Source organism: Mesoplodon bidens (genome assembly GCF_964165515.1).
Source record: "Mesoplodon bidens genome assembly, chromosome: 6".
Taxonomy (NCBI): Eukaryota; Metazoa; Chordata; class Mammalia; order Artiodactyla; family Ziphiidae; genus Mesoplodon; species Mesoplodon bidens.
In genome coordinates this window covers 18,097,837-18,120,712 of record NC_138162.1, presented here as the reverse complement: position 1 = coordinate 18,120,712, position 22,876 = coordinate 18,097,837, and the positions used below count along the sequence as shown (strand labels likewise).

The 22,876-nt window shown below is 40.4% G+C and overlaps 1 protein-coding gene across 1 annotated transcript in view; it reads left to right on the top strand.

Moving 5' to 3' along the window:
* Positions 1–22,876, top strand: part of PAPPA (pappalysin 1) — a 256,176-nt gene that overhangs the window by 98,357 nt on the left and 134,943 nt on the right. The window contains exons 8-9 of the mRNA XM_081237665.1: positions 15,154–15,282; positions 20,901–20,992. Of these exons, the coding sequence (XP_081093791.1) occupies positions 15,154–15,282; positions 20,901–20,992 (221 nt within the window). The remainder of the gene's footprint in view (positions 1–15,153; positions 15,283–20,900; positions 20,993–22,876) is intronic.

Sequence of the window (22,876 nt, the reverse complement as noted above, 5' to 3'; positions counted from 1 at the left end):
TCCTTCTCTGGGCTCTAGCATCCATCCCACAATGAGACACTGAGCCACCAATATCCAACGCCTGATTTCTACATTTTTGTGTTTCCTTCTTGAGCTAAGCTCCTTGTATACAAACTCAGTCCCCAAAAGCTTTCAGCAGAGAGAATTCTGAGGTGCTCACACCTCCTCCTGTCTAGGAATTAGACTCAAAACCTCTCAGACCTGGACGGAACATTGAAGCACTGACACTCTACAAATGAGAGAATTGAGCCCAGAGAGGGGAGCCCACTTCATCAGTCACACAGCCCTTTGATGCCAGAAGAGGGAACTGAACCTAGGGCTCCTGATTCCCAATCCAGGTGCGCATCCCCCAACATCGCGGAGTGCTGGAGTTTGGCCAGACCTTGGGATTCAGCTTTGAGCTCAGCTCTCTCTGATCATGAAGTCGTCTCGTTGGCTGCTCAGGGTGAAATCATAGCGCGCTGACATTAGTAACGTCACGGCAGCTGGTGCTGGTGAGGGGGGTGGTATAGGAAATGAGAGAACGCATTTGGCCAAGCTCCGGGTCCACGTGACCCTCCAAGAGCCCTCATTTCAAAACAAACTCAATCTTTTAAGTTCAAGTTCTCCCCTCTCGTCAGAAACGTGACTTCCTGCTTCTAAGAAGCCAGGCTTACAAAAGGGCTCAGAAGACTTCGCGGACATCAAATAGCTCTTACAAAATAGCGTTTTGATGAGTTAAGTGTAAATGAATCAGAAACATAAGGATTACATTTTCCCCAAGCGCACATGGGTTTCAAAATTCGAGGGGAAGTGTAGTTTGCTAACTGCACGCCGACTTTCACCGAATCCAAAGCATTCGTGGGGAGGGTGGGGCTAGGGGGGACGAAGAAAGATGCCCAGCCCCCAAATGGTTTTAGATGTGATGCCAAATTCAAAAATGCTGTTGGGCTCACCCTCTGCCAGTAATAAAATCGCTGGCCACCCAGAGAGGCCACAGGAAGGAGAAGGGAGGCTGCTTTCCCCACTGGCCCCTGTTCCTCAACAACTGTGTTCACTTAGTGCCGCTCAATCACCAGCTGTCACTGGGTCCCTCTGTTGACTCCTGGCCCCCGTGTGGCCTCCATTTTCACACGGTGCTGCATGCCTTGTTTACCTCCGACTATATCTGGTGTTTTGGCTCCCAGGGGTCTTGGCGACCGGTCAGTTTGTCACAAGCCCCTGCTCTGCAATCAGGAGACCTGTCCATCACCAGCAGGGGTGTTTGGGGAAGCTGTCACACATCACCTTTGGTTGCATTCAGGAAAAACAAGAGTCCCTTGTAGTTCTTTTCCTCTCTCCTTTCTTTAATGCTATACAGGTGTGGCGTTTCCCCCAAACTGGTAAATGTCTTCCCTTCAAATCTCAGCCTGACACAACCAACCCGTTAACTCTCAGGGCTGCTGTGACCTTATCCCAGGATTTGAAACTCTGAATCTTTTATAATTTCCACATTGCCCCCCCATTCTTTCTCTTGTATTTTATTTCACTGCACCAAGAAAGTAGAAAATCATTTCAGTTGGTGGTAAAAGATGATTAAAACAAAATAACAAAGGCCTTGGCTGCAAACTGTTAGTTTTATTAAATGTGCTACTGAGTTTTAAATTGGTACCAGGGCAAATCTTTGTACAATTATATCCAAGGCTGCTGGAATTAATCAGTTGCATGTATACATTTGCTCCTTCCTGAGCCTTCTACAGAGTGAGGGCAGCACTGTCAGTCTGAAAAGAATGAGCTGTGTGTTACCTGTGTGAGAGGGGTGGACCCTCGTCCCATTGGGAGGGATACACATGCCCAGTGGATTCTCAGATCCCTGCCTTCTCGTTCTTCATTCATTTAATCCAGACCATGGGTTGGAGCTCACAGTGGTCACCAGGAATAATAGTGGATGGATATTGTAAGACCAAAGTCCATTTTCCCAAACAAAGATTCTTTTCTTGGCAATGGAATCTCAGCATTCTGAGATGAAGGTTTTATTAAAGCAAAGCTTTGATTTCCACGTGAATGGAAAGGGCCGCAGTCTACTGAGTGCCGGTCCGGTAGGAGGGTGGGTGGCAGTGGAGGGAAGCCAGGCTGTCTAAAGACCTGGGTGCTGGTTCAGCGTCTCGACTACTGCTAACACATCTAAGTTCTGACTTCTACGGCTGGAGGTGTGGGACTTGGGAAATCACTGCATCCAGTCCCCTGCTTTTACAACAGTGGGTTTCCATCCCTCAATGACTCAAGCCCTGATATCTCACCTCAGAACTTTCCACCATCTACCTTACACTCTCAACTGACCATTCTCGTAAAACTTTAGCACTTCCTTTGGCTTACCCTGCAGGCCAGTCTTAATGCACTGTTCTTTATCTCAGAAGGTTAACCTGTGTCCTGTTCTGTGCTGTTCCTACTGCCCAGAATGCCATGCTTATCATTTATGTCTTGACGTTTTCCCCATGTGCACTGTCTCAGACTATGAATTCCTTCAACAGATATTGTTGGAAACCTAGTCTGTGCCAAGCGCTGTGCTACGTAGAGAGATGTAGCAATGAAAGGCTAATAGTTTTTTCTGTCCTTAGAGCGCTTAATGTACACCACGGAAGACAGGCATCTGATTACAACAAAGGGTGTGAGTTTTATAATAAAGTATGGGGGGATATGGACACTTGTACAAGGAATCAACCTAATCTAGGTGTCAGGACTCTCCCTTTCTCATCCTTCTAACCACTATTGGGCCCTCCTCTCTGTTGGTGCTCTTCAAGCTCTGCCTTGAATTACAGTCAAACGGTACTTGGCTTATCCTTCTCTTTTGCCCATTGAACTATTTGAGATCAGTGATGGTGGTATCTTCTTCATCTTTGGAATGACTCCTGCCAGAAGCTCCATACATGCTTTTTATTTGAATTGCACAAGGAAAGCAAGGTCCAGAGAGGAGAACTAATTCATCAAAAATCACAACCAAAGTTAATGGAATAACCATAGTCATTTTGCCTGATGTGGTCCAGGTGACATCCACAGTGATGTCAAACTGCCTTTCGTGTCGTCCCTTCCCAAGGGCAGAGGATATTGTCCCCTTCAAATAATCAACAACAGCCCTCTTCCAATAAAACGTAAGACCAAAGTACCTCTCAACCTAGAACAAAAGTACAGTGTTCTCTTAAGAATTCAGGGTGATACCCAAACAAAATTGGAATTAAGGAGTATATTGTTATCACATGTAGGAAAAAGCAGTGTATGTAACCTTAATGTATGAATGTTAAGAAATTCTTTGGAGAAGACTACACACAGCTTCAGTCATTCAGTGAGGAAGGATATTTTGTTGTAAGTTTTAGTTCTTTTTAATCAAAATAGAATATGACAACGTCTAGCGTAGTGCCAAAACTTGGTAGGAACTCAATGTATTCCTGCATCCGTCCATCCCATGGGCAGATATTTGGTCTTTCTGCTTTTCCCCCAAACCAGTTATCTATACTGCTACCAAAATGGTCTTCCACAAAACAAATATTATTATGCCCTTTGACTCAAAAGCCATTTCTGTCCCCCTTCTCATGGCTTGGCTTCTCCTTACCCCTCCTGTCAAGCCAGTATACCTTCTTTGAGAAGTTCAGACTCCTCAGCCTGTGGCTGATATTACTCGTGCTCCCTACAGACCCCTACACGTTTTTTTTCTTTTTTTACATCTTTATTGGAGTATAATTGCTTTACAATAGTGTGTTAGTTTCTGCTTTATAACAACGTGAATCAGCTATACATATACATATGTTCCTATATCTCCTCCCTCTTGCGTCTCCCACCCTCCCTATCCCACCCCTCTAGGTGGTCACAAAGCACCGAGCTGATCTCCCTGTGCTATGTGGCTGCTTCCCACTAGCTATCTATTTTACATCTGGTAGTGTATATATGTCCATGCCACTCTCTCACTTTGTCCCAGCTTCCCCTTCCCCTTCCCCATATCCTCATCCATTCTCTAGTAGGTCTGTGTCTTTATTCCCATCTTACCCCTAGGTTCTTCATGACATTTTTTTTTCTTAGATTCCATATATATGTGTTAGCATCTGGTATTTGTCTTTCTCTTTCTGACTTACTTCACTCTGTATAACAGACTCTAGGTCCATCCACCTCACTACAAATAACTCAATTTCGTTTCTTTTTATGGCTGAGTAATATTCCATTGTATATATTAGGCTGCGTTAAAGCCATTCATTTTAATGTCTTTTCTTCCCCAAAAGCCTATGAGCATCCTAAAGGCAGGACTGTATTTTACTGATCTTTGAATCCAAGAAACCTAGGAAAAGCTGGGACAACCCAGTGAATGCTATTTGGATGAATGAATGGACGAACAAATGAAATGATATAAATATATTTATCCAGAATTTGAAAAAGTAGTCAAAGCCATGAAAGTAATTAGCTAGCATAAAGCTAACTAGCTGGGTTTACTTCTCCTATGCTCCTTTTTTCATGAACACTAAAGATGAAGTGATATTGACATATTTGTGATCTTATATTCATAGAAAATTCTATGTGTTTGTGTATGATTATACATAAAAAGATACATGAAGGGTTGCTGACCAGAATGTTCTTGATAGCTGCCTCAAGGTGATGGAATCTGATATAATTTTACTTTATTTTAATTATTTTACATAGTGCTTTAATTTGTTAAAGCAAGTATAGGTAGCCTTTATGGATAGAAAAAAAATAAAGCAGTTGGGATAATATACTATCCCTTCTTAATTAAAAAAAAATATCGGCTCTCACCTAACAATATGTTAGTGCTTAAGCTATTTTGCTCTATAATTCTACATAAGAAATAAAATCTACTTTAGTCTGAGGTGCAGCTTCCTAAAAGACTTTAGGACTATAAGGGGGAGCTTGCCTTATCTTCAGATAGTTGCAGTGTTCTGTACTTGACTGGATATTAATGCATTGCTCAGTAGCATGTACTTAGCCAAGGAGTCATCTCAATATCATGGAAAGGTCAAGAGTTTTAGAGTCAAACAGCATGATTTAAATTCTGCTTTATAATTATTATCTCCCTGACCTTGGGCAGATCACTGAACTACACTGAACCTCAAGTGCACAATGCAAATGATTTCTACCTTACAGGTATATTTTAGAAATTGTATGTGGAAATATGGTGGACTAACAAACTAAAAATATTTCCAGTACAAACCTCTATTCCAGATAAAATACAACTGATATAACTAGCATCCCTTAAAATGCATGACTGAGATCAGAGAAGTCAAAAAATGTGTTGCTAAAGGCAAAAAAAAAAAAAAAATGGAACTGAGAACTAGACAGGTAAGCCCTGAATCTAGTTTTATTGATGTAGTTTGGATAAGGGAGAGCCATCAGTTTTGGCAACTGAGTGGATTGAATATGCTTGCTTATTCTAGGAGTGGAGATTTGGCCCTGAAACTCTGCAGGGTGGGGACTTATAACTAAAGGCTTCAAAATAAGGTTAGGACCTCTGAAAGTCTACATGCTTAGTGAAAGAGTATACTAGGGAAAACATATCTATGTCTATGTCCTGTACCTCAGAAAGATTTGAGGTTTGAGTTTACACTGCTTCGTATGGTCTGGGAATGCCTAAACTGAAAAGCTAACTGGAGGAAAAAAAAAAAAAAAAAGAAGAAATTGTTCTAGACAAGTAATGTTCCAAGGGTACCTAGAAGTTATCCTCTGAGGGAGGATATAGACTTGACCTTGGGGACACATGATTGTCACAGATTAAAACCCAATGAATATGAGTTGACATGTCAAAATTAAAAAAACATAAAAATATAAGAGTAAGGGTCAGAAATCAACATCAGAGTTTTTATTAAATTTTGATATTGATAATAAGTATGCATATTTGTATTTTACTATAACCAAAAAAAGAAATATAATTAGAAAATATAGTCTGCAAAAATCAGATGGATGGACTAAGAAGGGCTAAAGAGTAGAAATAAAGAAATCCAATACACCCAAATGAAAGCGAGAAAGGCAGAAAATAAATAAACAGAGAAAAATAATGATAAATGGAAAGCACAAAGAAGATGGGAGAAATAAATCTAATATATTAGTCATTACACTAATCAGATTAAAGTCGACTATGAAAATGAAGACTCTCAGGTTGGATTTAACTAAAGCTAAATTCACTGAAAGATAAAAAGTAAAGGAATGCAAAATATTTGCCAGACAAATACTAACCAAAATGTTACATTAATATTATTATCAGGCAAAGGAAACATTAAGACAAAAACAATTCTAAGATAAAGAGTTCACCATATAAAGATAAAAGGAAGTTATATAATGATTTTGAGCTTGGATATACCAAATAACATGACCTGAAAATATATAAATCAAACATGACTCTTACCTAAAAGGAAGTGATAAACCCATAATATTATGATATTTTAACATACCTTTCTCCATAATTAATAGAACAAGCAAACTAAAATAATGATATAGATGATTTTGAACAACACAAAAAATATGTCATCTGATAAAAATATATAGAACCCTGCTACTGAATTAAGTATAAATATTTTCTTCTAGGATATGTAGAACATTTTTTTTTAATTTACCATGTCCCAGGCCAAAAAATGGATCTCAGCAAATATCAAAGAATCAGTATCACATAGAACAGTATTTCTGTCCACAACACAGCACATAAATATATAAACAAGTAAACAAGTGGACAAGTAAATAAATGAAGAAGATAAAAATTTTCGGTCAATTAAATGTATGACCGAAAAGCAAAAATCTTACACAAGTTAATAGCAGACAGAATTTATCAGTGTTTTAAAACTCACACACTCAAACAAACACACGCATTGTGTCAAAGCTGGATTTTCCTAGAATAAGATGAGACTTTAAAGTTAGATGGTCTATGAATGTAATTCACAATACCAGCATATGAAATGATGTTTTAAAATAAAATTGTCTTACTAGATGCAGAATTTTAAAACTCTTAATAAAATCAGTTCCCTTCATGATAGAAAACAAAACAAAACTAGTAACAACATTGGTTCTACCTAAACCAGCTTGGTGAGAAATACCAACAAAATTTCTGAGGATTGAAAAGGGAGAAACTTGGGACTTCCCTGGTGGCTCAGTGGTTAAGAATCCGCCTGCCAATGCAGGGGAAAACAGGTTTGATCCTTGGTCCAGGAAGATCCCACATGCCATGGAGCAGCTAAGCCTGTGAGCCACAACTACTGAGCCTGCACTCTATAGCCCACGAGCCACAGCTACTGAGCCCACACACCACAACTACTGAGCCCACACGCCACAACTACTGAAGCCCGCGCTTCTAGAGCCTGTGCTCTGCGGCAAGAGAAGCCAATGCAATGAGAAGCCCGTGCACCGCAAGGGAGAGTAGCCCCCCACTCGCCACAACTAGAGAAAGCCCGCAGGCAGCAACGAAGACCCATCGCAACCATAAATAAATAGATAGATAGATAGATAGATAAATAAATAAAACTATCATTATCCTCATCTGTAAGCGACTACAAAGAAAAATAATAAGAAGAAGAAGATATAATATAATAATAATAATAATATATAATTAAATAATATATATATATTAATTAAATAATAAAATAATATAAGAATAAGAATCAACAAATTACTGGAACGAATAAAACAGTCTATGAGAACATATGAATAGAATATCAATTTATAAGTTATTTTTTGTCAGCTACAAGACATGAGGATACAAATATAGATATACATGCACATGTGTGCATACATGTGTGTGGATGGCTAAATAGATTAAAGGTCTCATTTACTGTAGTACTAACATCTATAAAATGCTTAGAGTTAGGAATATATCCCTAATAAAAAATCATCACAATTTTTATGAAGAAAGCATTAAAACTTCACTGAAATCATAAAAGAAGACCTAAATAAATAAAGAGATAAACTGTGTGTATAAATGGGGGATACAATGTCATAAAGAAGTCTTTTATCCTCAAATGCTTCTATAAACTCAATGAAATTGGAATTAAAATCCCAACAGGCATTTCAAAAAATGAAACTAAAATTTCACATGAGAGAGCAAAAAGGGTCTTTTGACGGAGAAAACCAAAGTATAGAATGGACTTGTAGCATAAATCGACTTGTTTAAAACTATGGAAATTAAGACAGACTGCTATTGATAAGATAATAGAAAAAAAATAGACTAATGAAACAAGATAACCCAGAAAAAAAAAAAAAAACTTATCTAAGTTCTGAATGATATATGGCAAAGGCAGCATCACAATTCAGTAGTGAAAGGATTAACTTTCACATAAATAACGTCAGACAAATGATTCATCCCTATTTGCGGGGAAAACAATCCTTATCACACATCATTTAAAAAACTATTTGTAGTTGATTGAAGCCATACATGTAAAAATAAAAACTTAAAGCTATTGAAAGGAAATAGGGGAGACTATTTTAATACCTTTGAGTAAAGAAACATTTATTCAACAAGCCATGAAAAGGACAAATCAAGAAGGAAATGATTAAAAAATTTTATTCAACAAGACAACCTAAACAGAATGAAAAAAACAAAATAAAACTAGGAGTCACAGACTTAGAAATGGTATTTGCAGAACTTTTCATTACAAAGGATTAGTATCCAGTAACTGTAAATGCATGACATATCAGTAAAGAAAAAGAACCCGATTTAAAATAGGCCAAAGTGATGAACAAGCAATCAGCATGCTAGAAACATATGTGGTCAGCAAACACATGAAATGATACTCAGGCTTGTTGGTAATCAGGGAAACAGAAAGTAAAATAGTAATTAAATACCATTTAATACCCCTCAGATTGGCCAAAAATCAAATGTTTGGTGGAATCAAGTGCAGCCAGGGACCTGGAGCAATGGGAAATCTGCTGGTAGGTGTGTTAATTGGTACAATGATTTTGGATAATAATTTGGCAATATCTAATAAAGCTGAAGATGCAATTATCTTCAACCTAGCAGTACCACTTTAGATATATTTCCTTCAGAAATTCTTGCTTTATGTGCAAAGGAACATGAACACAAATGTTTAAGGCAACATTATTGGAAATAACAAAAAAGATTACATAATAATGATACTACTAATAAGAGAGATATAACCCAGGTGCCTCTCAGGAAAGAATGGTCAGATGTAGTATGTTATGCTCATACAGTAAGAGACTTATGTCAGTGAAAATAATGAGCTAGATCCACGTGCAGATCTATTGATCATCTACGTGATCAATATGTAGGATCTCAAAAGCAATGCTTGGTTAAAAAAAATAAAGCCAGATGCATAATAATAAATGTAATATTAAAACATCTAGGAAGTTCAAAACTTGCAAAACAATACGTACATTCAAGAAGTATAAAAACGTTCATGGGAGAGAGGGAAATGGGATACAGGAAGAGCACACGGATAGGTTGAAAACAAATATATAAAACAGTATATTTTATTTCTTTTACACCAAAAATAAAAGATATGGAGAAAATATCGCAAAAGGTTATAATTTGACAAAGCTGGGGAGTAAGCGTACAGACATTTGTTATAGCGTTCTTTGTACTCTTCTATGCAATTAATATATTTTCTATTTAAGACAATTGTAATGGTATGTATAAAGTCCCTTGGCACATCATCTCAGGCTCAAAAAGTGATTGTTTCCTTCTCTTCCCATTCTTGGCTGGAAGATGGTATACAAAGTGCCCAGGCATTACCCTCTCACCCTTAGTCCAAGGCAGCACTGGAATACTTGGGCTCTTCCTAAGCCAGAGGCATCCTAGGTGGTCCCCCTACCGTGTCTCCCAGCTCAGTCAATCTGGGTGGTAGATCTTGAACTACACCCATTCTCAGTGCAGAATTTTAACTGCTGAGGCAGCTTCTAGCTTGTAGAAAATCTCATGGCAGAAAGATGCAGCACTACATTCCTCATTAAATTAGAGCTGCTCGTCACATTCTTCCCAGATTCCCATTTTGTAGATGAAGAAATGGATGCTCAGAGAGAGGAAATGGCTTGCCCATGGTTAGTGAGTCAGTGGTGGTGTTTAAAAGGATGTGTGTCTCTCCTGACATCTAGAACTTTCCAACTGGCCTTTGTATGGATACTCTACTTGATTCCAAAACTAGGTCTTTTAACTTCTATTCTGCTGTATTTTCCAGTTTATAACAGCTGTGGCTTCCATCTCCAGTAGCACTGTCTTGGGATGGAATTAGACTTGGCTCAAGTCCCTGCCCTCTGACAAAAGCAGTGTGACTATCGGCAGATAGCTTAACCTTCCTAAGCGTTAGTTTCCTTATCTGAAAACTTTTCATAGTAATTATTCAAGGGACTGTTGTTTTGATTAAATGATAGTATTCATATGAAGGCATAGTGCCTGGCATATGATAAATAGGAAACAAATGGAAACTACAATTGCTATAATTATTGCAGAAGGTGGAATATCAAAAAAGTATAACACAGTTCAGTTACACAGACTATTTGGAGACATAGAGTGTGATAAATGAATGCTATAATATGGAAACAATAGGAGGCCAATAAGGAGTAATCAAGAGGCTCAGAGAGAGTTTCCTAGAAGAAGCAAAATGGAATATTTCCATTGTGCGGTGAGGTTCTCCCTCCCTCTTTCTCCTATTGTACTTTCATAGCTCTCATTTTATCTTCACATTGGTATGGGAGAAGAATCATATATCTTAATTAAAAGATAGAAAAACAGACTGAAAGAAGTAAAGTGACTTGCCTGTAGATTTCAGAGGGGTTTTTAATTGACCTATCATGATATTAATTACACACCATAATTTTAAGAAATAGATGTTTTTGCCAAAAGCTAAGTCATGGGGTACTTAGGCTCCTTAATAACATACATATTCTTAAGATAATGATTTTATAATATGTAACTAAATTTTTTCTAAGGTTGTGCTCCAAATTTGATACATATTACCATCAATACATTTTCTGAGGAGAAATACTGAAAAATCATACCACTTAGGAATGGCAGTATTTTTGTTTCTAATTGCCAGAAATGCAAACCTAAGGCAGATATGTCATTTGAGACATTTGTGAAACAATGATGGTTAAACATTAAAAACATTTTAAAAAAAAGAAGTCATACCAAGGCTGCAAAAAAACAACCCTTCAAAATAATCTCATCACATTTATAAATACTGTCATTTGAATTTACTAGCTAAAAACATGAAATTAATGTGAGAGGCAGTGTGAAGAATTAATGATTAAATACTAGTGGAGGTTAGCTTTTTAAATAAAGATAAAATAAAATGGCCCTCAGAATTCTATGAGAGAAATCAGAAGTGATGAAACTAATCATGTTTCAGATGAAGTGGTAGAATTTTAGTTCCAAACAAAGAGTAAATAGGAAGTTTCAGCTTGGTAGCATGCTCCCATCACTGCACTAAATGGGGAGATATTGAGCTGGAGAGTAGCTTTGGATCTAAGAATATTCTGATGGTTTTGGAAAGACTGGAAAAGGGAGATGCTAGAGGCAGGAGGGCAAGCCAGAGGCTGCTTCAGCCATCAAGTTTGGGATGTAGGTGGCAGCACGGGTGCAGAGGGAATGACATGGAACTGTTGGTGGGGGAAATTGACAAGGCTTAGGGTCTGCCTGGATGTGGGAGGCTCAGGAGGAGAAGGAGTTCAAGTGACAGCATAAGACTTTCCAGATGGTTTTCAGAGCAGCTGAAAGGAACAACTTGACATAAATGTCCTACTTTTAGACCAACCATGAAATAGGTCCTAACCTCCAGCAAAGCCTTCAGAAGCCACTACCCTGTCCTTCTGAAAGAACTCTCTTCTACCTTAGGCTCTTGAGAAAAGAGCCCTAGTTTAGCATTAATGGTAACTTGAACTTGGAGAACATGTAGCTTTATCACAAGAATTCTTCAGTGGAAAAATATAATCTTTTTAATAGCATTTGTATCCTGTTCTTTCTTCCCTAGCTTTTTATGAAGGGAATGACTTGGGCTTCTGTTTTCCTATCTGAAAACTTGAACCCCTGCTTCAAAGAGCCACTCTCAGGCTTCTGTGAGATAATGATGCATGTGCCCTGCACACACAGTTTGTAAGGAGGGTTATTAAGGTTTCTCTACCAATCAGATATGTTCTATATGATGCTGGTGGGTAACAAGGAAGACAGTAGTGGAAGTTATTGGGGGACAGATTTTGCCCCACGGTAAAGACAAACCTTCTGGGATCCAGAAATTGCAGACGTTGAGAGTAGCCACCTAGAGAGAGAGCAAGCTGCAGGCAATGAAGAGTGTTCTAGCCAAACGACATGGTAGAAAAGAGACTTTCCATCAAGCTATGGCACACATGCTAGATGGTGGCCTCATCCATCTTCATGGGTTTACCAAACCAAGTTTATAGATAGTTACCTGTCACTTCTTCCCTTCTAGGAAAGAGAGCCTAGCATAATTCCAGTGAGTGAGAATGTTGATAATACAGCAATAATTGTAACGGGTTAACATTTGTTAACTATCTGTCATTGGCTGGGCACATAGGTGCTTTGTGTATGTTCTTACATTCAATCTGTGGGAAAATGCTGTGAAACTAGGTTTATGACTAATTTGAAATAGGCTCCTGCCTATGACTTCTCAGCTGGCAAATGATGAAGCCAGGATGGAAACACATGTTTGCTTGCCTCACAGTGGTGTTTATTGAGACGGAGGAGGAGGGGGAGGAGGGGAGGAGGGAGGGCAAGTTATGGGGAGGAGGAGAGCATTCACAAATATTAGCAGAGCACCTAAATATTATCATCCATAAATCATTTGGACACACACCACAAATGAGAAACGCAATGTAGAGAAGTAATTTTCACACTCTCACGCTTTTCCACAGAAGTGCTCCGTCGGCTTCAGACAGTGACCATATGCCCCCAGTGGCCTGGGAGGTAGCCTGAAGAAACGTCTTTATTTTATTCCATAACACGGCCATGACTGTTTAATATTAAATGTACCTCCATATTTTAGAGAAAATTAATGTACAGTAGAATACATGTCATCTTTATCTTGTACCTTCATGTGTCTCTGGGAAAATCACTCTTCCCCCTGCCACAATATTCCAGCTTTAGAAGCATTATCTGAACATGTATACATTCATTAGTCTAGAGGTGGTGAAAAAATATCCAGTAAACTTTTTTAAAGGCCTATAATTATATCAACAAATTAGCATTTCGGAGGTTTACAAGGCACCGGTTATTCATCATTCATACATACAGTATCTCAAGATTTTTATGCATTTCATCCACTTAGTTTTCATTGACAGAGCACTGCTGGAATCCCCAGGGACTTCTGGTCTACCCTCAATATTCCTGTCTGCTCCAGCACTGCTAAAACAAACTCTCCTTTGGGTAATAAGCCCAACATTCTCAGGAAGGCTGTGCTCCTCACCAGCCTCGTTCAGTGCTCATAAACTCCAGCTCATCCTTGTATTGAGAGTCAGGAGACGTTGTCTGACTGTTGTCACTGCACCTGCTATCTTATTGGACTTATCCAGACAGCCCTAGCCCTCAGAGCAGCTGAAACAACAGATGGGCAGGAGAACTTGAGATGTTTTTGACACTGTCCTTTTGTTTATGGAATCCCCCCTCACCCCAACTCTGGAATCTGATAGCAATTCTCTTGATGACCATTTTGTGTTTTTTCCCATGACACATTTTTATTATTAAAAAGTAAATAAGTGGTGTAGAGGGAGATGAAAGAGAATAACATTTCCTTTTGAAAATGGTCAAAAAGGAAATGAGGATGGTGATTTGGTCATGTGGATAAATGTATCTTTGCCTTGGAAGATAATTGGCAGTAGCCAGATTCCTTTGATGGCAGGGGAATTCAAGCAGGGAGATGAGAGGGGATAAGACGGGGAGGGAGGTAATCTGGTGTAAGGTTGAGTGTGAGGAAGGTAGAACAGGCATTGCTCTAGGAGGTCTTGAGAGCAAAGGAGAGATGCAATCTAGGCAGATTGAAAAGCTAGCAGGAACCAATGCCTGGAATTGCGGTTCCAGGACAAGATGCCCCTTTGTAAGGAGTGAGATTGTTAAACCTGAACTAGGGATTAGGGAGGCAGACCGCAGGATATAATTTAATGTCATATGGTTGTAAGCATTTTGCTTAATCTCTCTCTGCCTCAGATCCATCATCTGTAAAATAAACATGAAACGACTAGTACACATGTAGTATTGTTTTGGTTCTCAAATGAGAAAACACATGGAAAGTGCTTAGCCCCAGTCCTGACATTCAATTAATAGACACTGCTATTATTATTATTTTAGTCAAGAGTGAGAGGCACAGGGAGAAGCAAGTGGCAGGGAGGTGGAGAATCACTGGATGTGAAACGTAAGGAAAGGGCTTGCTTGCTTGTAGTGGGGCTTCTGCTCAGATCTTAAAAAGAGGGCAATAGATCAGACAGTGCCCACAGAATCTTGCATGGTACTTTCCCACCTCTGTGCCTTTGCTTCTCCCATTTATTTTTTCCTGGATGGCGTTCTCCCAAACACCTTCATTATGGGCCACATACCATACAGTTCTTATCCACCAGGGTTAGTGTAAGGGTTAAATTAAAGATAAAAAGTACCTAGTAATATTCACGGTACTATGTCATTTTAGTGACATTTAGATGCTACATTTTAGTGTAGTCCATCATGCATGGGAGAGTGCCTTAATCACAGTAGACATTAAAAATTATTGCATAACTAACTTATATGTGGAATCTAAAATACGACATAAATGAACATATCTATGAAACAGGAACAGACTCATAGACATAGAGAACAGCCTTGTGGTTGCCAAGGGGGAGGGGGGTGGGAGAGGTAAGGATTAGGAGTTTGGGATTAGCAGATGCAAACTAGTATACATAGGATGGATAAACAACAACGTCCTACTGTATAGCACAGGGAACCCTATTCAATCTCCTGTGATAAATCATAATGGAAAAGAATATGAAAAAGAATATATATATGTATAACTGAGTCACTTTGCTGTCCAGCAGAAATTAACACAACATTGTAAATCAACTATACCTCAGTAAAATTTAAAAAAATAAAATAAAATTATTGGATAATTAAATGTGCATGTGATATCAAAAACAAGCAAGACTGGTAGACATGTACTCAAGGGGATCCATTTTGTCTGTCCCCAGCCTTGCATCTGTATAGTTAATAGTCTTCTTTATGTTTTCCAGGGATCTAAATCTTGGCAGTGTGTACCAGTACTGGGTCATCACTATTTCAGGAAACGAAGAGAGTGAGCCATCACCTGCTGCCACTTACATCCATGGAAGTGGGTACTGCGGTGATGGCATCATCCAGAAGTAAGTAGGCCTAACTAAAGAGAGGAGTGGGAGTGATGTTAAGTAGGCCAAGACATGGTCAGGGTGCCAAATAGAAGAGCTTATGGGATACTCTTCAGGGTTGAGCTGTGAGTTTCGAGGGATCCTCAGCAGTCTGCCAATTTGTCTGCAAGCAGTTCGCTGGCCTCAGAGAAAAAGCAATGATTCTTCTTTGAACAAACACGTTTCTCAAGCATATAATACAATATAAGATTTCCGTAGAGCTACCATTATGCACTTACTACCAGTATGCTCTTGTTCCTAGTTGTTTTATGTGTACTACAAGGATTCTATTAGTTTTTTCCACCCCAGGCCACATTCACTTAACAGGACACAGTGCACCTAGGTTAAAACACTTTTACATTCTTTGCTGGTTACCATTTACATTTGCTTGTTTATTATTTCTCTTGTGTTATATCAACAATTTACAAACTGGGTCAGAGCCTTATAAAAACAGCAAAATATTTCAACTCTCTATAATGTTGAAACCGTAATAGTCAACAGTACTCCAGAGTGAATATTGAATGTGATTATAAGTTCAGGGAGGCAAGTGTAAAGATTCCACACGAGCAGCCAAAAAAGGAAGAGTGTGATTAGAAGATATAAAGCTGTGTGTCTAAAAAATGGATTTTATTGGATCATCAGTCCATCCATCCCCTGTCCACAGGGCAAGATGTTATGCAACTGAGAAATAGTTGCAAGAAGCCATCAAGACTTTTGCATTGTTGGGGAAAAAAAAGTAAATCTTTGAGGTTTTTTTCCTCCAGAATAAGCACAAAAGTATTTTCGGTCACTAAATTGAATGGTTTTCTCCCTAGAGATGAAAAAGAGACCAAGAATCATGCACAATTAAGTTCCTTATTGCTAAAATTGTGTTCTTTATTGTGAATATAGTTACTAGTCACACTATTGCTAAGGGACTTTTAAAACTATTGGCAGATTTAATGATAAACGTTATGTATGGAGATGACACAACAAGCTATTGGCAAAATTCCTTTATTAAATGGCACTGTTGGGTGTCACATAATATCTGTGCAACGTGGAATTGCAATGACTATTTCTGTAGGGGGAGGGGCACTTAAAGAGAATTTGTTTCACAGTTGGATGAAACCACTGATGTACAGAACATGAATCGGCTCATAGGTATAGTTCATATATGAAAGAGAAGGGCTTGGTGACTATTTCTTTTAGTTTATCATTGACACTAGTGCTTGAGGTCAAGAGCAATTTAATTTGGTGCTGAAGATTTTGTGGTGTGTAATATACACTGGAAACCTGCTATGGAATGAAAGGACCAGATAGGAACACAGCAAGGATGACACAGTGATGCAAGGAGAGAGTTTGTACAAGAATACCCATCTGCACAGACATCTGTTATTGGCCAGCAGTTTGCTTTCTGATCGTGACTCAGCATTGAAGGGAAAAGTAGATGTCGAGAATATGATCAGATGCGGGCCAGTGAGTTACAACTGCACAACTTACTGTGCAAAAAGATAACAGTATGTGTAAGATTCTGCACCCCCATACACACTGAAGTATGCCAGCTGTTACAAGAAAGGTACTAAGTCAAGTTTCTGAAATAACGAATGACTTTTTTTTAATGTTGACATCGATAAAGGCCAGTAATGATTATTTGCACAATTTCAAGTGGCTTGCTGAAGTGATGTATCTCAGGGATATATATTCATGTCTTAAATGTCCTGCATCCATAATTTCAAAGCTGAATTATCTAGATTTTCCATATGGAGGAGATAATATAAGGATTTTTAAGGGTTGAATTGTGATGCAAACCACCTGATAGCCAAGAATTTGACTCCTCAAGCATAGAAGATAAGACTCCTCGCTTGTCAGAGAATGAAATTGATGGCATGCTGTCGTGTGTACTTAAGATCCTCCTTCCAAATGCAACAACCAAACATGAAGATATGGTTTCTGGTGCTTAATGTAGCAAAAGTGGGCAAAGGGAAGATAGTCACTGTTTTCTCCCACTTTAAGACATCGACGTCTAGCTTTTGATGCAGCTGTTGTCTGATGGAACCCTGAGCAAGGCAATCTCCAGGGAAAGTGCCCTATCATTTGTGGGTACAAGATTGAGCTGCATATCCAGAATATCCAGGGAACAGTCACGGTCATTGCTGACAACGCATAATTGTGATTTGGGATTTTCTAATTTAGCACGAGGAATAAAAAAAGAAACTCACTAGATGTAGGAACTGATCTATGGTTCAGTCTATCCATTTTCGAATCAGATATAGGTGCACTGGTAAAACACTGCAAACAATATTATTCTTCTCACTGATCTAAAACTACTACTAGTAGTACTAGTAGTAGTAGTTTAAGTAGTATTCTTAACAAAGATTTTTAGTATTTTTTTACCTAGAATTACTATCCTGCATAGACATCAGATACGTGTTGAATGACCTGCAGGTACCAAATAGTTGTTGACGTACTTTGCAGAAAACTGAATGCAGCTTATGGATGATTCCCTAGGCAAATAAATAAATAAATAAATAACTTTGAAGGAAAGAAAGGATGCCGTCTTCGCCCACTGGATTTTTCATGGGATGATACATGCTAATTTACTGTACATATGCAAAGGCATTTACAAATAAATACAGGTAGACTCAACACTCGGTGAGGGCCCTGATGAATGAAAGCACTGGATGAGTCTTATAATGATAATTATAAATATTTATTGAGACTCTACTAGGCAGGAGGCACTGTGCTACATTATGATCTCCTTGGGTCCGTCCAAGAACCACGTGAGATAGGTCTTATTACCATACTTTACGAAAGAGACACCTTGCACACAAAGACTAACATGGTTTTCTAAAGCTCACACACCCAGTAAGGAGCAAGAAGACCAAGATGTGAGCCCAGGGCCCAGGTTCACATCTGGATTTACCATTGCCTTGCTGTGACTGGCAGCCCTGCAAAACTACCAAGTAAAGGAGTAACCACGTGCTGTTGGCTCTGTCCCAGACACTGTGCCAGGAGTCAGGGCGCTAGGATGACAAAGACTGTGTCACATCCTTTGGCATCTTCAAGCCTAGGGTAGAGTGCGCTCAAGTAACAGGCAAAGGCAGTCAGTTTGACAAGTGCTCTGATTGGCCATGGAGCCCCTTGTCTTTGGACTCAGAAGATGGCCACCCACTCCAGCCTGGGAGGTCAGAGAAGGTTCCTCAGAACCTGTCTATCTAATGATAGATCTGTCATGCCTAGAAGATATTTGTGGTGACCCTAATGTTTTGCTGAAACCAATAGAACATATTGTTTGGGTGGTGAGGGAACGGGTTCGAAGTGTTCTTTGTGGCTTAGGGAAACCAGCCCAGGTTAAAAAAATTAAAAAAAAAAAAATCTCTCTCCCCTGATAACCCATGAAATAGCTAAGAAGCACAAGGCCACCACCAGTTTCCAGTGTGCAAGGTTTACTGGCAGAGACTGGAATATGGGCCCAGCTTGGAATATATCAACAGAATTCTTTTCTCATGGGTTTGCAGACAGGAGAGAAATTGGGTGGCTCTTCAGAGATCAATACAATGTCCTAGTCATTGTAAGGATTGATTACAAGGCACCATCCTGCTACTCTGACACCTCCTAAAAGCAACAAACATTTCCCAGTGTAATTGCCCGGGTGAAAGGCAAAGTCTGAGGCTTCTTCCATGCTGGGACAGGTCCCAGCTGGTCTCTGGGGATGAAGGGGCAACTGCCACACACTCTGCGGAGACCTCCCAGGACAGGTGGGTGGGCATGGGAACTGTGACTCTCTGAGCATCTACTGTATGTCGCACGCCGGGCCAGTCGCATTAGGTTACATTCCATTTTTGCACCAATGCTAAGGAGTAGGTGTAATTATCTCCATTTTAGCCCATGAGAAGACTGAGATTCAATGCCCCGAACGGCACTGTCCAATGGATTTTTCTGCAATACTGGAAATAGGTTCTGTGCTGTCCAATATATTTGCCACTCCCTACATCCAGCTATGGAGGACTTGAAATGTGGTTACTGTGACTAAGGAATGGAAAGTTTAATTATTTTTTATTTTAATTGATGTAAATTGTCAAAGATACAAATATCAGAGAGAGAGAGAGAGAGAGAGAGAGAGAGAGAGAGAGATTAAGGGACTTGTCCGAGATCACCCAGTTTGGAACATGGGGCTCTAAACCCAAGTTTCTGTCACTAAAAGGATGGGAGGGACTTCCCTGGTGGCTCAGTGGTTAAGAGTCCGCCTGCCAATGCAGGGAACACGGGTTCGAGCCCTGGTCTGGGAAGATCCCACATGCCGCAGAGCAGCTAAGCCCGTGCGCCACAACTACTGAGCCTGCGCTCTAGAGCCCGTGCTCCGCAACAAGAGAAGCCACCGCAATGAGAAGCCCATGCACCGCCACGGAGAGTAGCCCCCGCTCACCACAACTAGAGAAAGCCCGCATGCAGCAACAAAGACCCAACGCAGACAAAATGCAGGTTAATTAATTAATTAATTAATGGATGGGAGTTTTCCAGAAAGTGGTAACCCATCCAAACTTTCAGTTGTTACTCCTCCTTCTCTTTCCCTAGGTCCAATTCAGAGAGCATTGCTCATTTTCTGCCGATCCTAACCACTGCAGAATCATCCTTAGGTAATGGAAATAATTCCTAAAAAAAAACGAGAGGAGGCATTTTTATTTCTTAACAGCATAGGACACAGGCCTTAGAGTTCTCGACACTATGAAATGACACACCCAATGGAGAAGGCAGTGTTTTCTGATCTAAGGAAGATCAAACCTGAACACGTGGATGGAAAAAATCTTTACCTTTAAGTGCACTGGGGGTATGGGGATAGGGCTAAGGCAGGGCATAGTGAAGAACAGCATTTATACTTTAGAGACTCCAAAATTTCCTTCAAATTCTCAATTTTAAAGTGGAAGTGATGGGTCTTCCCTGGTGGCGCAGTGGTTAAGAATCCACCTGCCAATGCAGGGGACTCGGGTTTGAACCCCGGTCCAGGAAGATCCCACATGCCGCGGAGCAGCTAAGCCCATGTACCACAACTACTGAGCCCGTGTGCCACAACTACTGAAGTCCGCGTGCCTAGAGCCCATGCTCCGCAACAAGAGAAGCCACCACAATGAGAAGCCCACACACCACAACGAAGAGTAGCCCCTGCTCAATGCAACTAGAGGAAGCCCACGTGCAGCAACAAAGACCCAACACAGCCAAAAAGAAATAAATAAAATTTTTTAAATAAATAAATTAAAAAAATAAAATGGAAGTGAGATTTCCCAGATACACCGGAGCAAAGTCTGTGCATCCGTTTGTTCATTCAGTCATCCTCCCGTTACTCCCATCTGACTTGCTAACTTAACTAAGGAGATCTCAGCAAATGGGTTTGAAGCAGGAATTCTACTTTGTCACCAGAAACGCAGTAAGGCAAACATAATAGAATCTCACAAATTCACCTTGTACGCATCTCATTTGGAAGAAACAGGAGACTCAGACAGGGAAAGGGACTTGCCCGAGGCCTCACCAGAAAGTTCATGGCCCCGGAGAGGAACTTTTCCATGTCCACCTCTGGGTCTGAAGCTGATCTGACAAATTTCCCCTCTATATCCCTTCTGCAGAAGCCAAGGTGAAGAATGTGATGACATGAATAAGATCAACGGAGATGGCTGCTCCCTTTTCTGCCGACAGGAAGTTTCCTTCAATTGCATCGGTAAGTCTTTGTCCTTTCTCTGGGCCTGGCTGGAGAAGTGGACAGTGCAGAGTGGCTAGTCAGTTACAGTAACAGCAATAGTTATAACTAAATGATAATTCCCTCCTTTATATGACACATATGTATTGAGTACCTCCTAGGGGGCCAGGCACTGTTTTAGGTACTAGTGAATACAGCAGTGGAAACAAACAAATGGCAGGTATCCCTGCCCTCATGGAGCTTATGACCTCCTAGATGATGGTGATGATGGGCAACCTTTTTTTTTTTTTTTTTTCTTTTGCGGTACGCGGGCCTCTCACTGTTGTGGCCTCTCCCGTTGCGGGGCACAGTCTCCGGACGCGCAGGCTCAGCGGCCGTGGCTCACGGGCCCAGCCGCTCCGCGGCATGTGGGATCTTCCCGGACCGGGGCACGAACCCGTGTCCCCTGCATTGGCAGGCGGACTCTCAACCACTGCGCCACCAGGGAAGCCCTGGGCAACCCTTTTGATCAAGCTTTACCTTACATACATTATGGCTCTTCTTCATGCCAACTTCCAGGATAATTATTAGCATAGATTTTTAAGGCTTTTATTCTTACCTTAGAGATGAGAAAAATCAAAAGCCAGAGAGATTATAAAATATGTCCAGAATCACACAGGTTAGGATTGAAGACAGAACCAGGACTAGAAACCTGATTTTGTCCGATTCTCACACACAAGCTCAGTTCATTTTGCTATACAACCTCTAGCCAGGATCTAGTCTCTCTGACTTGAGGAAAGAGAAATAGCAGAGCAGCAGACCAGCCTGTGTTTAGAAAGCAAATGTCCTTTTCCCACCTTTATGGAGTCAGATGGGAAATTTGTTTTCCTCTGCCTTCCCTAGGAGTCTGGCTGATCTTGTTGTTTTAGCCCCACTTGGGAGGCCCTGGTCAGCCCGGGGCTGGTAAACAGACGGGGGCTGGGGGGCAGGGATGGAATTTTGAGCTGGCCCAGATGAGATCATGCTTCCTTTAAGATGCAAATCGATACCTGAAGATCAAAGGTCCCCTGGCTAATCCCCTGGGCTGGAGGTGAAAACTAATCACAATTCATTTGCAAGTACAAAAGAGAGAGGTGTTCCATCTAAGGAAGGGATGAAAACGTCAGTGGGAAGATTTCTCACTGAAAGGCAATTTTCTAGGAGGGCTAAAGGGGAGGAAATGTCATCGGTTCCTCGCGTTTGCAGCACATTGCAGGCGAGCTTTTAGACCTTTCTTCCCCTGGTCTATTGTGAGCTCTGTGAGGTTTTTTTTTTACCATGTATCATTTACCTTGTATTCCATTCTCAGACACATTTATTGAGCACCTACTATCTCCTTGGCACCAAGTGTGGGCTGAGCAGCACAATAGAGGTGTCCCGAAACTGTTCGTGGCTGGAAAGAAAGGAAGATATGGAGGGAGGAAGAACAGGACAGTTTCCGGTCAGGGCCTTGGGTTTTTAAAGGGCAGAAGATTTTTTTTTTCTCTTCTCTGTTGATTTGAGTATGATTCATAATAAAACCTTGATATGAGCCTAGTGGTAGGGTGGAAAGAGCCTTGGGCTAAATTTAAGAAAACCAGGATCTCTGGTCCCAGCTGTGCTGAGAACTTGCTGCTTGAAGCTGGCCAAGTCACTTCCCTAGACTGGACCTCAGCTTACCTCCCGTAAATGGAAAGGATTGGGTTAGGTGGTCTCTCAGAGCCTTATCTGCACTTCTGTTGTACGGTTTCCAAAGTGCGTGACGATTTCTCATAATCGTGAGTTCTGCTTGAACCAACTCCTGCCCGATGCAGTTAAGTTAGGATATGGTACTGTCCATGGAACAGATCTGCAAATTACAATCCTTGGGCCAGAACTGGCCTCCTGCCTCTATTTGTAAATAAAGTT